Genomic DNA, 15,800 nt, shown 5'->3' with positions numbered 1-15,800 from the left:
AGCGTTTTCTAAAAATGTTATATTAAGCTCGAAACTTCCTTTATTTATCTCAATACTTAATTGTTCTAATGTTAACAACGTCTGTATATAGCATTCATCTTGTTTTAAAACCAACGCTGGCCCTTTAAATTCAGACCAAGGTTGCCAGATTGAATGACAGTCGACGTCACGGTCAAATGTACTGGGGTCAACAATGCATTCCCGAAGGTGTTGTGGGTTTGCTGTCTTTATAAAACTAACCCCTTCATGAAGAAGTTATGCATGTTTGTGCTATAAATGTTCTTAATTAATGCATGTCTTTTGTTTACCATATCTTAAAAATGGAAAGATGGGTATTATAAAACTATAGTCATCACCAATCCATAAAGTTGACATACATTTAACACACTTTCAATAGTCACATTTATTAACAGTTTATATTGGTACATTCAGTGTGACTTTATGGCTATAGCATTTCATTTGCGCTTAAAACAAAGAAAGAATTGCACAAGAGGAAAATAAATAAAAAAGCAACAATTAAATCAGACAGTAAACTTCTAAATTCATAGTCTTAAGGCTTTCTTGTCCCAGAAATGAGGCACTCTTTTCAAAGCAAACCTTTATGTAAACTGCCGACTTCTTTTGTACCTATCTAAAAAATCTTTAATGACGTTGTTGGCAAATAAAAGATTTGCTGAAACAATCACAATGCGTCCCTGACTACCTGTCAGGACAAGTTAACTTTTGTTCTGCGTTTGGTGATAATATAACCATTTATATAACATTTACGCATTTGTCCAAAGCGACTTACATAGCAATATCCTATACATTTGTTGCTAAGTATGTGCAAACCCCTGGGATTGAACCCACGACCACTGAGCTCAATTATTGATTCTTTGCAGAGTTCTATCAGAAGTTAAGTTTGGGCCACATAACGTTTGTTTATGTTGCCGGTGAAATCGTCTTTAGACAACATTTCAGATTCTAGTACCACATTAATACAAAGTCTAAACAGGGTCTTAATCTCCCAATAAGTATCATTGGGCTTGGGAAAAGTGGAAGTAAACTCAAACTCATCCAATTGCTCCTGAAAGTATTTACAACATACCATGTACATCATACATTATGAATGAATAGGGTCCACAGCTGAGCGTTCTTTGGTTATTATGGTTTTAACAGTAAGACACTTGACTTAAAGCACACTTCAGGTTACATTAACCCCCTTTTCACCAACAAAGTGCCTTTACCAAATCCATAACACTGTATTCTGGAACAACCGCCTGGCCCCTGAACCCTCTTCCGAATCATGAATCCGTAACCATGAATGAGTAACATCAGAAGCCATGGCAGGATAATATCCTCACTATGTACGGTTTTCAAAACAACAACATAAAACAAACGTAGACGTTCCAAAATGTTCCAGGCGTTATCAAGGAATCTGTTAACACTTACAGTGTCTGCGGTGGCAAATCGCAATGCAGGATGAATTTTTAAGTTATGCTGGATGTTTTTAAGCATGTTATATGTAGTAACACAGTCACAGAGAGTTCACGGATCTGAAACCAGCTCTCATTAGCACCAGCACTGTTTCAGCAGTTAAGGACTAAGTGATTCACACTAGCACACAAACACACAACTGTGGTCGCACTCAGAGCAAAGTGTTTTGTGGTTAGGTTCTGTGAGAACAGAGAGAGAGAGAGAGCGCATGTCAGCGATGGTTGATCTGAGCGAGCTGCACAGACGGTTGCTGTTCGTACGTTTGCCTCAAGTCCTTCAAATCCTTGGCTAACGTACTAAAAGATGGACGCTGTTGAGGGTTTAAATCCCAGCACTGCTCCATCAGCAAATACACCTGTGGAGACATGAATCGGGCAATGAATCTGCAATCTATGAGATGTGTAAATAAGCACATGTGAATACGTGTGCCACACTACCTCGTGAGGACAGTCTTGAGGGCAGGGCAGTCTTCCGTTTCTCTCCAGGAGCTTAATGAGTTTGATCACAGTCATCTGACCCTGAACCATTCCAATCATCTCAACGAATTTCTACGGATCAATGGGGGTCAATCTTGTTTGGTTACCAACGTTCTTCTAAATGTCATCATTTGTGTTGTGCAGAAGAAATAAAGTCATACAGGTTTGAGTGTGAGCAAATGACAAAAGGATGGTTTGGACTTACTGAAGGGGGGCTCTGGTGATGGTTACAGTGGGTCAAAATCTCATACAGCGTCACAGCAAAGGACCAAACATCAGACGCAAAGGAAAACTTGCTATCCTTCAGGCACTCTATTGCATACCTAAAAAAAAACAGAAGTTAATTGTAAGCCCAGAGATAATAATACATCTTCTCAACAAGGCCTTTATTTGTAATGGAATATTATTAATTTCTCATTAGATTACATCAATGTACCCGAAGTCAATCAACATTAAACGGATGTATGCTTTCAACAGCCCACTTAAATCAAATTATGGTCCATAAATCCATTAACAAACATGAAAGAGATCAGGTTTTACTCCAGTGCAGAATATCGTCAACATGTCATGCAAGCTCACCAGAACACAGGGCTATCTCCATCCTCACGCACACGGTAGTAGATGTCTCCGTCAGGAATGTACTTTGTCAGGCCGAAGTCACCGATTTTCACAACGTCTTCATTCTCCACCAAAACATTCCTCGCGGCCAAATCCCTGTGGATGTACCGTTTGGAGTGCAGATAATCCATCCCCTACGGTGCAAAGAAACATGAAGTACACGATTAGGGAATATACAATTTGATCACACATTACTGCATTTGCAAAGTGCGTTCATTTGGACGAATGAGGCCCTTAACGGCAATGTGTAGAAAACAATGTTGAATATTGCTGTAGATTTTGTACACTTTGGGGTTTTCACGATGACTCATTGTCATTATGCAAATGTGATCTGTTTGTTAAGACAGTGTAGTCCATAATTAGTGTATCTAAAATGGTTGCTATAGTAACACGGAGTGTCAGCATGAGGCCAAGGGACTGAGCTGTCATTGTGGTAATTTTGCCTCTGCTTATATTTATCTTATCACAGCTCATGAGGTGTACGAAAAACCCAACGCATTTAGAGGACAATTGTGTGATTTTATTTTGTCGCATGTAGAGGTGAGGTTGCGAATTGCAACCAACGGAAGACCACCCCTCCCTTTAAGATCACTACGGCGGCTGACACAGAACTAAGATGTCGCCACTTTTTCGCTTCTTTGCCGAAGGAGATAACATATTTAGGAAACACGCTCTGTAGAGCAGTTTGTCTGTTTAGGGCTACTGTAGAAACAACATGGACAATTCCATGTAAGGGGACCCGTGGTGTATGTAGATAGAAACAGCTCATTCTAAGGAAGGTCCTAAAAACATAACGCTTCAGTATGTAAGGACTTTACATTACTCCGAACACATAGTTATGTAGATTTTATAGTATTTCTATTAATCGATCATCCGAAAAGTTTTACACATTTGCTTTCCAAAATCACTCAAACATTCACTTATTTACTAAATAATGAACGTCACATACTTTGCCATATGGGGAAATAGTGAGTGACACTTGAACTCACCAGACAGATCTGCTGTGCGAACAGAAGACTTTGTGCAATTCCCACGCGATGTTTAGGCAGGTACTCTCTGAGGCTTCCCAGCGGAAGGTATTCCATGATTAACTGAACCAGCTGTCCACCTGACAACGACACGACACAGACACCATGACATAAAGTCTTTCCTCTTTCAGATGAGTATAAGAAAAACCCATAAGCGGTTCCGCTTACCCAGTTCAGTACAGCACCCCTTGTACTTGACGATGTTTGTGTGGTAAAGTGATTTCAGTATTTCAATCTCCTTCAGCCAGGAATCATGAAGGTTACCACCACCCTCCTGTTTCAGCGCCTTAACTGCTACATGTTCTCCGGTTCCATCATTGTCAGGATCATACACGTACAGCATTACTTTTCCAAAATGCCCCTGAAAACATGTCACAGTATGACAAGTATGAAATGGACATATGAATGAGCGAGATACCCAAACGCAGTCTTTTAAGCAAAAATGGAAAACTGACCTCTCCCAAATCTCTCATCTTCTTCAGGTAACGTTTGTGAAAGATACTAGGATCTTTGTGTGGAAGTGACTCGCATTCAGGCAAAATGTCTGGATCTTTAAGCAAAGATAGAAACATTATGAATTTCTCGCTGATATAATCATGATATAAAGGCATTTCAAGTATCTTTTTCTATCAATTTAGAAAGACAAAAACAAAGTCACAAACATGCTTCATGCATTATTAAGGACACACATTTTATCTGAATGTCTGTCAGCTCTCTCAAAATGGTCCGGAAGGATGGTCTGGCAGCAGGGTCATAAGTAAGACACCGGCTGATAAAGCTTGCCAGCTCCTGAGACGAGGGCACGGCCAGACGACTCTGTGTCTCATAGAAACGCTCTTTCTGTAAAGAGAGAGGACAGTGAGACTGTGCAGTCACACACACACACAGACAGACAGCTGGGGGGCAGCAATACCTCGGGTAGTGTGCTTCCATTGAGGGCCAGTTCTCCGTTGTTGCAGATTTCCAGGAGAGTGGCACCAAAGCCCCACTGGTCGGCAGCACTTCCTAAATGCGCTACATCGGCGATGCACTCAGGAGCGATCCACGGGATGCGCTCCACGCGTTCTTCATGTAAAACACAGACAAAACATGATTTAAAAATATGTTCTGGGTGGTTGCTCTGAAAAATAAAGTGCTTCTGGACACAGGATCCAGTGTATTTTTTTTCAGACGATTTGAAGCACAACATTCGGTGTGTTAGTAGAAACGAGGCAGACGAAACGTGGGCAAGCTACGTCAACCCTCACCTTTCCATTCTGTCGAAACGCAGATAACTGAGATAAGTTCACAGTTCCGCTGGTGGGCTGAGCACAATTTTGTAAAAAAAGTGTTGTTTGATATTACTTTACTCCTTCAGTTTAAGTCTTTTTTTAAGTCCAGTTTAAGTAAGAGTGCTCTCGCTCATTTTATCACTCAAAATGTCATCATGCTAAAAAAGTAAAGCACAAATCTTTTTAACAATCGTCAAAATTTAAGGCATATCATTAATATGTATTACAGATGAATATTTGGTTCGAATTTTGTCACAATATATTCTGGACACCTGCCTCAGTGTTGTAAATAACTTTCTCCTGGCTTTAATACATGTACGAGACACAAGTCATCATCGCCATAAGGAAGTGGTTAGTTCTTCACTTCCTGTTCTATCATGAGAGAATTTGATGAAAGTAAACAGTGGTGATGAGTGAAGTGAGGTAAACAGAGTACTGACACAGATAGAGAGGTACAGTACAGGGTGTGCTCTATTCCACCTGTATCATAAACATGAGGGGTGACAGGATGATCAAGACTTCGAGTGTCACTATGAGAAGGTTCAATTTAAATATTAACCATATTTTCTCTGTTCGAGACATACCAGTTTTGTAGTGAACCGGCTGGATGTGCATCATCCCACTTATTACTTTAATACTAAAAAAAAATACTTGAAAGACAAGTACAGCAGTACTGGTCAAAGTAACTCACAGTACTGGATAAATGGTCCGTTACCAGTTTTAGTGGTTGTTTTTTGACTAAATGTGACCCTGGACCACAACACCAGTCATAAGTAGCACAAGTATATTTGTAGCAAAAGCCATCAATACATTGTATGGGTCAAAATGATATATTTAGATTTTATGCCAAAAAACATCAGGTTAATATGTAAAGGTCATGTTCCATAAAGACATTTTGTAAATTTTTGCACCATTACGTCTGGTTTTGTGGTGTGACAAATGTCACAACTGACCAATAAGAATCAACTACTCTAGTGATCTGTGTAATAGCTTGTACAATATTTACATATATAATGTGTATGTGTAAAAAAAAAGCAATACAGAGTTTCAAGTTACCTCCACGAGAAAGACCTGTGATAGATATACCCGGATCACTAAGCTTCACAAAAGGGGACGTCCCATCTTCCAAACCCTTCCTGACCACTAGAATGTTCTTGCCACAGACATTACCATGAACCAAACTCTTTGTCTCCTGTGTAGATAAAGAAATGAGGAACGAATGGGTGAAGCACAAAACGAAATGCCACAAAATTATGGTATTTTGCACAAAGAAAGCTTTCAGTAGATCTGTAATATGGCATTATAACTTGTCTTTGAGAGTATTTTAATAACTGTGATATCACTCATGGCAAATCCATTTTATATTTTTTGAAAAAGAATGTGACATTTTTTTGTCCAATGTCAAAACTCATTATAATTGATATTGCGCAATAAATATGACCATGATGTACATTTACTTTACAAAATGCACTTTTTTAATTACGTAATTATTTGTTCATTATTAACATACATATTTGCTTAAGAATTACTACAACATCTCACTTACTTCCTTCCTTTTTTATTGCGTAACATAATTTCTTGTTTATGTAATATTAACCCTATTATTAAATAAAAACTACAGTTTTCTTAACATATTCTCTCAGACACAGATGAATGACACAGAATGAGAGGTGTATGAATAGATTTTTGGGACTGATGTAAACCGGCCGGACGTCTTTTTTATTCACTCACAAGATAGCCGAGAGCGCTGGCCAGCTGTTTAGCAACAGTAAATTTCCACTGAGGAGTGACACGAGCCTTCTCTCTGTGCAGGAACACATCTAAAGGGCCAAACTCCACAAACTCCTCCACCATGATGTCTGTTCAGATAAAGCATCAACAACAGATACATAACTTGTCTGACGGATCACAAAAAGTACAGCTTTTTTGCTTAAAAGGTAAAAAAACCACAAACAGCTTTGATAACACCCGTGGCCTTTAAAAGAGGAAGTCACTCACTCTCAGATCCCTTGACTGAAACTCCATGAACAAACACCAGATGACAGTGAGACACCTGACTCATGAGACTCGCCGTCTCAAAGAACGCCTGAAGACAAATAATCAAGACAACGAGATTTTGTAAAATTAAGCAGACGGAGCAATAATCCATAAAGGAGAGAAAGCCTAACTCACAAGCGCTATATCCTTCTGGCTCTGGTGGAGAATTTTAAGAACAACTCGGATGGCGCTCTTTTCGCTGTGATTGTTATTTGACTCCTCATTGCCGTCTTCTGTCATGCTGTGGACGTTCAGCCAGCCCGCGTAGATGTTAGTCCTGGTGCCACGTCCCAAGTGCTGCTCCTACACCCACCAAAAAAATGTCAACACGTTTGAGAAAGGACTTACTAACATGAAACGTGATTTCTGCTTTATCTTATCAGCGCAACAAATCTAGTAAAAGTAATCCATATTGATATTGGAACCTGATGAAGTTGAGTAAGTTTGACTGGTTTATCTAATTCAGGAATCATACAGTATTCCTGAAAAGCATACGATTTCCTACCTTTGTAAACTCATTGGCTTTGATCTGATGGAACCTCAGCTGGCTCAAGTTGAGAGTTTCAGAGATGGGTTTAGCACTACTGTCGGCACCTTTTCTCATCACTAGAAGGTTCGACAGCTCTGCAATAATACAACATTAAAAAAAGTTTTAGGGATTAGTTACAGAATGATAAATCTAAAAACAGATTCAGTGGAATCTGCCATTTTCTTAAGACAGTTAAGGGTGACTCAGAGGGCTTGTTGTGAAAGTCTGCCGAGCGGAAAACACACAAACACAGTTTTCACCTCCTGGTCTTGGCAGGCAGCACCTCTTCACAGTGAAACTGTCTTCTCCAGACTTCAGCACGAAGGTCTTCAGACTGTCGGTGAGCTGCTTTATGCTGTTGAACTCTTTGTCCCAGCCCTCCAGTATAAACATAGAGCCCTTCTGTGTAATTCTGAACTGCTTGTGTATTGGACCTTGGTCATCCTGCCAATTGAATTAGCAAAAATACTTCAGCAAGCACTTGGAAAATTATACTCTTTGAAGTGTAAAAATGCATCGATTTGACTCCCATACTTTCATATGCAATACCCCACCCCTGAGTCTCCATGATTTGTTTACATTTATTCATTTGGCAGACGCTTAAAGCGACTTACAAGTAGTTTTCTACAGTGGCACATTACTGCAGAGCAATCAGGGGTAAGGCGTCTTGCTCAAGGGCACTTCAGTCATGACCTGCTGGCACTGAGAATCGAACCGGCAACCTTCTGATCGCAAGCCCAACTCTCTAACCACTAGGCCACAACTGAATTGTGAACTGAATTCACAACTGAAGAAACCAGAACCCATTATTTTATCGAAACCACAAGTCATTTACTGATGTACCACGGAAAAAGCAAGCGCCATAAAAATACAGCATGCATTACACGTCCAGTCCTTCTTTCCATCAAATAAACTCATTATCAGTACAAATGTTTACAGTCCTACAGCCACTAAAGCAGTACCTTTGTCCTACTCAGAGCTGCGAGTATTATGCGATGGTAATCTAACAAACTCCAGCGCACGATAAACGTTCCTTCATCCGCCTCTTTCTTTAGTTTCTGAAGCACAAACTCATCCCTGAAAAAAGCAAAAGGAGCAAACACATTAATAAGACCAGAAGAACCATAAGAGTACGAAAAGGCAAGTCAGTGCACGTACAGTATGGGACCGTGCAGGCCGTTGACCTCGCTGAGAACCACTCTAGGCGGGGCAACGTCACAACACAGGTAATGATGCGCGTCGGCTGTAAGTCGAAAGTAACCGTCAAGCAGCGAGACCAGAGAGTGGGCCTCCCGACTGGAGCCCAAGCGTACGTCCTTAAAAAAAACATTGTTTGTGAGTTGGTGACATTTGAAAAGTTGAAATACAAATCCAGTATTGTTTAACCCGCTGTTGCAGAAAGACTATTCATTTATAAACGTATGGTATGTCCATCAAAACTTTTACTTTAAAAATGATCTAATATGGTATTGTCAAAGTTGACAAGCACTTTTCATCGATTAAATATTTGCAAAACCCAGTGACAAACATAAAGTGGCAAAAAAAAGACTAAATATGGAGATACAAGGTTTCTGAAGGAAAGCAGAGTATAAACGTGCGTGGATGCCCAAATTGACCCATTTCTGGTTACTTACCATTAACATGTTGTCCTGCCGACTAATACAGACATTGACGTCTGTAATGGAGATATGAGAGATCTCCGGGAAGTCAGAGAAGGATTTCCAAGTGTCAACATCCGGCTCATCAAGCTGTGTGTCATTCCTCTGATTTGTAATGTGGTGGTCCTAGAAAGTGAAAAACAACAACCAAAATGGGAAAAATCGAAGCACACACTACAAAACATGCAGTCACAAGGTCAAATATTAAATCCGGCAATTTACCCGTGTCAGCTTCTTCCACCATATCCCTGTCGACCCGGACACCCTGATCTCATGAGTACTTTCACCGTTCACTGGCTCCTCTGATATCTGGACGTAGGACTCACGGTCACCTCCATCGTTTTTTATGTAAAGATGCGACACAGAGAAAGTCTCGATGCCGAACTCGGGTGCCAGGCGTTCCAGTGTGGACAGATACTTGTAGAGGACCTCCTGCGACCCAAGCTTCCCAATGCTCACCGTGTGCTGCTGGAAGCGGCGCACAAATTTTGCGAACACTCGGCGAATCCGGAACTTCGTCAGGAAGTTGTCTCGTGCGATGTGTTGGGAAAACGATCGGGGAATGCAACGGAGAAAGCTGAGGGATGGCACGCAAGATCTGTCAGTAAACTTGATGGAATGATCTTCAATGCATCAGCATTGTTAATAATAATAATAATAATAATATATATATATTCAGAAATGGAGATTATGTTCAATGGAGATTAGTTAGGACAATTATGTCCGCTGCATGCAGAAATTTGTCTTAAGGTACTTTGAAGCATTCTTCTTCATTCCAAGGACCGTATAAACGATCATTAAAAAACAAATAATGATTAACCTTACTGAAAAATGAACAATATCCATGCAAGCATTTTATTTTTAACTTCCCCTTTTAGCAAGCGCTCTCTTACACCTTCCCCAGTGAAGGAAGCTAAATTCTGCACCTGGTCTGTTTGGCCACATCCTGTAGAGAAGAGCCAGTCTGCAGGGCCGTATGAGAAAGATGAAGAACTGCCATACCCAGACATTCATTCTTAAAGCGACTGATCTCTTCTTCTCCCCTCACTTTATCCAAACACGCAAAGTCATTCACAAAATCATGTTTAGCCTGGTGACAGAACAAATACATGAGATTTAATCCTTTTAAATGAACAATTTTGAAGATTTTAAGTAATATCATTTATTTTTTAACACATTCATTTTGGTTAAAACTTATTTTATCTTTTTATCCTGACGATTTCTGATACGGATTCTACTTTAATCTTTACACTTCACTTAAACAACAAGTTGTCGACAATACATCAGCATGCTCTTTATGTTAGCTAGATATCTAAAAACAAAAAAGCGATGCAATGGTGTCTTTAACAAAGAGCTAAAATCTGATGATGACCGGAACACCACTTATATGCCTTATATACTTTCTAGTCCATGTTTACTTTGACCATGCACCGTCACTTTAAATGGGAAGCTCAGTAAATACTCTCAAAATCATGATTCAATTATGCATAGCATACTACAAAAGCTTAGTATAGTTTAGGATCAACTTTATTATAGAAAACTCTTCGCTCTTGTACCGGTTCACTGAGTGAACCTGAAGTCAGTGTCTTTCATCCTTAAGAACAACAGATAAAGTGAAAGATCTTCTGTATGTAACTCACACCAGTGCTCGAATTGAATAAAGTCTTTTGGGGGCTCCCCCATAAGACCTATATTTGATGATAATATGTATAACTATATATACATTTATTATAAACAGTCATACATAAAAGAACAGTCTTCTTTTACTGTATATTGGATCAAATCAATGCAGGCTTGATGAACAAAAATGACTTTGAACAGTAGTGTACGTCCAACAGATTCATTCTAGCATTATTTACCAATGTATTATTAACTATTTTCCCTAAAAACAACTGGATAACTATGTAAATTATAGCTATTTCAAGAGTGAATCTCCCATTTATATGCCGATGTAATTCCCAAAACTTTGCAGCATGTATGTGGCCGTTGGTTTTATCAGCATGAAAAACAAGTTTTATTGCATTCTGATTGGATTATATACAGCACAGAAACTGCACAATGAGCACTCCCTTTATAATTACTCAGAAGCCGTCACTCATCATCATCGAGATCTCTAGCACCCCAGAACCAGGCCTTATAATAATTTACGTAAGGAATACAAAAGTCCCTACGTGGAGTTGATAAATCTAGTGGAAAATGAACCCTCAAAAAAAAAAGCTTCCTCTTCCCAACTGCGAGCGGAGTTTTATTATTCTCCATTTCTCAGCTGAAGTTAGCGTCAAATAAATTATTGTAAATAATGAATTCACGAAATTTACAATTGTATGAATTTAATCATATTTGTCATTATAATTTTTACTCAAATAAAAATATCCGAGTGCCTTATGAGGGGTCCCGGATCCCCCCAGCCCCCCTTCAATTCGAGCCTTGACCAGCACTACACGACAACAAACAATGAAAACAGTGTGGATAACACAGATAAAAGTTCGTGAAACTATCGTAAAACAATCCTCTCGATGGCTTGTTTTTATGCTTTTGTTACTCAGCCAATGTTCGTAGGTCTAGTGGACCCAAAGCAGTATTCGTATTTTTTAAGTTAATACAGCCATTAGGGCTGGACGATGTGGCCTAAAAAAATCCCAGATAAAAAAAGAAAAAACAGACTTAAGATTTTTCTGTTTGAGGTGCCGCAGTAAATTGATCGTACTGCTATCTTTGCTAGCATCAGACTTCAAACACACTTTGCAGCGGGGTGTTGCTTGTTCTGCGTCTGATGCCGCAAAACCAAACCAATTCCAAATTACGGATGACAATATGCCTTTCTTGATAGGGCCTGAATTTTGTTTTTATACAGGGGGGAATTCCCCCCTTACATTATTAGCAATGGGGGATTTAAAGTTCCGTTTTAATTTCAACAACACATTTTTAACACAATAACAATAATTTTAATGAAAACAGTGGCAGTAGGTCTGTACATGGAAACATGCTTGAAATGTGCATCAGGACATGGGCGAGAGAAAACTACATCATCAGATCATTCCAATGATCTATATGAGAGTCTGTTGCATTTCACGTCACTCAGTTTTAAAACGCGCGCAAAAGGGCCCAAACATCTTTTGTGTCATTTTCTGTCCGCTGGCTTTATGTTTTTCAATAAAGATGGCGGATTTAAAGGTGTTGTTGCTGCATGCCAAATTATGCCGCTATCCAGACGTTATGTCATTACAGCAAGCACAGTACATAGACTAAAGCTTCGATCTTTAATTTGTTTATTCAATTAATAGTAGGGTTGGGCAAAAAAATTATCAAATCGTTTTTTAAAATGCGGTCGATTCAATATCGATTCTCAAAAGCAGTCGATCGATTCTTTCTTTCATATTTCCACAAACATTGAACATTCATTAACGTGAATGTTATTGCTGCTACTACCATCCACTAGATATCACTTTTCTTTTTACAACGGGTGGATGTCATAACAGGGAACATATCGATCATTCATCGGATGTAGGTGTGTCGTTGAATTTAACATCACCTTCACATAAAAGGAAGCGGTTCATATGATCGCAGCCCCTCTTTACAGCTAATTTTGTGAAATATTGTTTGTTATACTATATCTAAAATATAAAAGAACTTGTTCTGTTTCAATATACCCAAGTGTGTTTAAGGTTTAATATACAGGTTGTACCTCTTCATTTTTAAAATTACCATCGTAATGTGATATTTACAGATCTTTTTGAAATATATTTTGGATTTGTATTAAATATATGATTATTGATTCGAATCGATACCCAGCCCTTATTCCGAGTCACTTTCACATCCTCAATATATACTTCAAATGCATATAAATATTTTAATGAACAACAATCCAATATTTTTGTATTTTTAGGTTTAGGTTTTTTGTATCGAGTGTTTACAAACACAATCCAAACTTCAAGTGCATTTCAAAAGACGACTAAACCTCTTATCAAATTCATATTTTTTGGTTTGAACCAATTGGAGGTAGTTTTCTCTATAATTCATGTATTTAAAATGCGCAATTTTGTTGTATTTTGTCTAATATAGCGAAAACATGTGAAAGTTAATTACTTAATTGGTCATGTATAAATGCAAATACATGCCGTTGCGTATGTTTTCTCGTGCAACTGGTGGCAACATTGCAGCCAGATGTCAAGACAGACCTGACACTAATGCATAATGTATGTTTTTCTGTCCTCTATCCAAGCAGACAACAGAAACTGAATAAACTGATTTATTTTCACAAAGCCTTAGTTGCACCATGCAACTTTTGTTCCAAGTCAATAGTTCAATCATGATACATACATGCATTTTAAAGGAAAAGTTCACCTCAAAATCACCCACCTGACGTTCAACATGTTTTAAGACCTCCCGGTGACTTTGGTCCACAAATAAAGATATTTTAAGGGACATCCGAGAGATTTCCAGGCCTTCTCAAGACATCATGGTTTTTTTTTGTTGTCAGAACAGAAAAGTTGCATTTATCGCTTTATTGATCCCTGACCTCTCTGTAAGTCGCTTTGGATAAAAGCGTCTATTAAATGTAAAGTGCTAAAGACTTTGTTAAATTGGTCCACCCGTTCATAGAGGCTCAATTGAACTGAATTTTAAAAGCGACGAGAATACTTTATGTGCGAAAAACAAACCCAAAACAACAACTTTAATCTTTTAAATTCTCAAACCGAATGCGGCGAAGTGCTCTCGTGAACGTGCAACAGAGACTGATTTTACAGAGGACAATATATCAATTAAAGTCTGTATTTTGGTTCGTTTCTCGCACAACGTATTCTCGTTGCTTCAACAAAATTCAATTGAGCCACTATGAGAGGATGGAACCATTCTTTAGTACTTTTCTGGACCTTGACAACAACTATAGCCATGATATCTATGAGGAGGCCTGGAAATCTCTCGGATGTCACCGTAATATCATTGTTTGTGTTCCGAAGATGAGGGTCTTAAAACATGTTGAACGTCATGTGGGTGAATGAAAAATAACACAATTTTGATTTTGAGATGAACTTTTACGTTAATGCATAATCGTGTCTTCCAAAATGTTGTGCACAACAGGTGTCAAATAAAGTTGGAATAAATGGCCGTTTGGATGGTCAATGGAAAAGGAGAGGTACTTCACCTGAGCAAACAGGTACTCCAGAGAGGTCATTTCCAACAGAGGAGATGTTATCTGTTCCGCCCCATTTCCAGTCCTCAGGGCATGACGCGTCACAGTAGGCTCCTTTTCTCCCAAGCCGTGCCAGTTACGGAAGTAAAATCTACAAAACATAAAAAACATAAACATAAGCTGCTCTTGCAGTTGAACGTATGTCTCCACACGCACGCGTGCCCAAGAACACGCTCACCTCATTCGAAAATGCAGCAACAGGCCCGACAGGTTTTCTCTGTTAAATCTGTGATTGGGGCTGTACCAACATAAGGAAACAGGGTCGTACAGCGCAAACAAGGCATGGCAGACAGGAGTGATCCCTGCGTAAAAAGAAAACACTTCAAACCACTGCCAACATCAAAACAAAAGCAAGCATTCCCACTGGCCTCCAGACCTACCCACAGCTTTTGCTGCCTCGATGGTGAGATCTTCAGCCGTGACCTCACCCTCTCGGTAAGACAGGTAGCGCTCGCCTTCTTTGGTCCAGAACAGAAATACATGGATCCCAGGACCTTCATGGTGTCCCGTGGACGTCCCTGATTTGGATCTTCTTGAACGTGATCGTCTAGACATTATCCATTGAGTCCTCCACCTACCAAAGTGTGATAAAATAGGGGGTTTCCAGTCCCATTTAATCCACTTACTTTTACTTTACAGTAACACGACACTCTTCCTGATACCGTCATTACATTTTTGAGATGTTTAGGAGAGTTGTCATGCAAATGATCCGCATGACTAACAAGCTATCGCAGTAACTACAACATTTGACATCATTATTATTATTATTATTGACATGGTGATTCTCGGATTTTAAGATGTACTGAACAAACGAAGAAATTCGACAATAACTGTATTTAACAACACTATTAATGTCTAATATAACGTGTAGTGTAAGTAAGTGCGATACACAGACAACATACCCTGGCATATTTAAAAAAAAAACGTACTTCCTGTTTTTACTACTTGATCGCAAGCAAATATGAAAACGTATCGGTATAAAGTTATGAAAGCCCGTTTAAGGGTTAGTTGTCACCTACAGATCGATGAACGGTGCTGTTAATCTCCGGCGGTGTTTCGTTGTCCTCTTCTTTTCACAATATCTTACATCTCCGCTCGCTCAACTGACATTGCGTGTTTTCACACTCGTTAAGTGCGGAGTTCCCAGTAGGAACGAGACAGCATCAGACGGGTCTTAAAACCTAGTTAGCTGCCTACTTAGACAACACAGTGAGCGCCACAGACGCGTTATTCTGAACGCGCTTGAACTGGTGTCTTGATAGGAAGCTCACTAAGTTTCACGCATAGAAGACAGGTGCGTGCGTAGTCAGATGCTTTCAAATTAAGAGTCCTTACACATTTAGCCTTAAGTACACAGTACAACGTTAAAGGAATTACTAGTTTTATGTTAGCGCACGGTATTAACATCTAATCTTTTTGTTTAAAGCTGTACACCGTTTTTTTTGTTTTGTATTTTCTTTAGTTTACGTGTAATAGCCAATTCGTCTTATATAATTAAATGTACGTTGTTTTA

At 39.2% G+C, this 15,800-nt stretch overlaps 1 protein-coding gene across 2 annotated transcripts; it reads right to left on the bottom strand.

The window, feature by feature from the left end:
- Window positions 1-385: 385 nt before the first annotated feature.
- tyk2 (tyrosine kinase 2) lies at window positions 386-15,547 on the bottom strand. 2 transcript variants are annotated; one of them, XM_079455700.1, is made up of 24 exons: window positions 15,307-15,547; window positions 14,668-14,861; window positions 14,466-14,589; window positions 14,240-14,378; window positions 10,020-10,183; window positions 9,316-9,670; window positions 9,070-9,219; window positions 8,594-8,751; window positions 8,398-8,512; window positions 7,696-7,879; window positions 7,412-7,530; window positions 7,042-7,209; window positions 6,868-6,955; window positions 6,601-6,728; window positions 5,926-6,061; window positions 4,512-4,663; window positions 4,288-4,438; window positions 4,054-4,148; window positions 3,767-3,959; window positions 3,560-3,678; window positions 2,532-2,704; window positions 2,158-2,275; window positions 1,914-2,024; window positions 386-1,831 (listed from the first exon to the last, which is right to left on the bottom strand). In XM_079455700.1, exons 2-24 carry the CDS (start codon window positions 14,840-14,842, stop codon window positions 1,688-1,690), a joined length of 3,459 nt encoding a protein of 1,152 aa, XP_079311826.1. In that variant the 5' UTR covers window positions 14,843-14,861; window positions 15,307-15,547; the 3' UTR covers window positions 386-1,687. The 2 variants fall into 2 exon arrangements, with proteins under 2 accessions (XP_079311826.1, XP_079311827.1); XM_079455701.1 differs by having other exon boundaries at window positions 15,303-15,441.
- Between the last annotated feature and the right edge of the window lie 253 nt (window positions 15,548-15,800).

Source organism: Barbatula barbatula (genome assembly GCF_947034865.1).
Source record: "Barbatula barbatula genome assembly, chromosome: 5".
Classification (NCBI taxonomy): Eukaryota; Metazoa; Chordata; class Actinopteri; order Cypriniformes; family Nemacheilidae; genus Barbatula; species Barbatula barbatula.
Note: the sequence above shows the minus strand (reverse complement) of the source record. Positions and strands in the feature narration are given on the sequence as shown.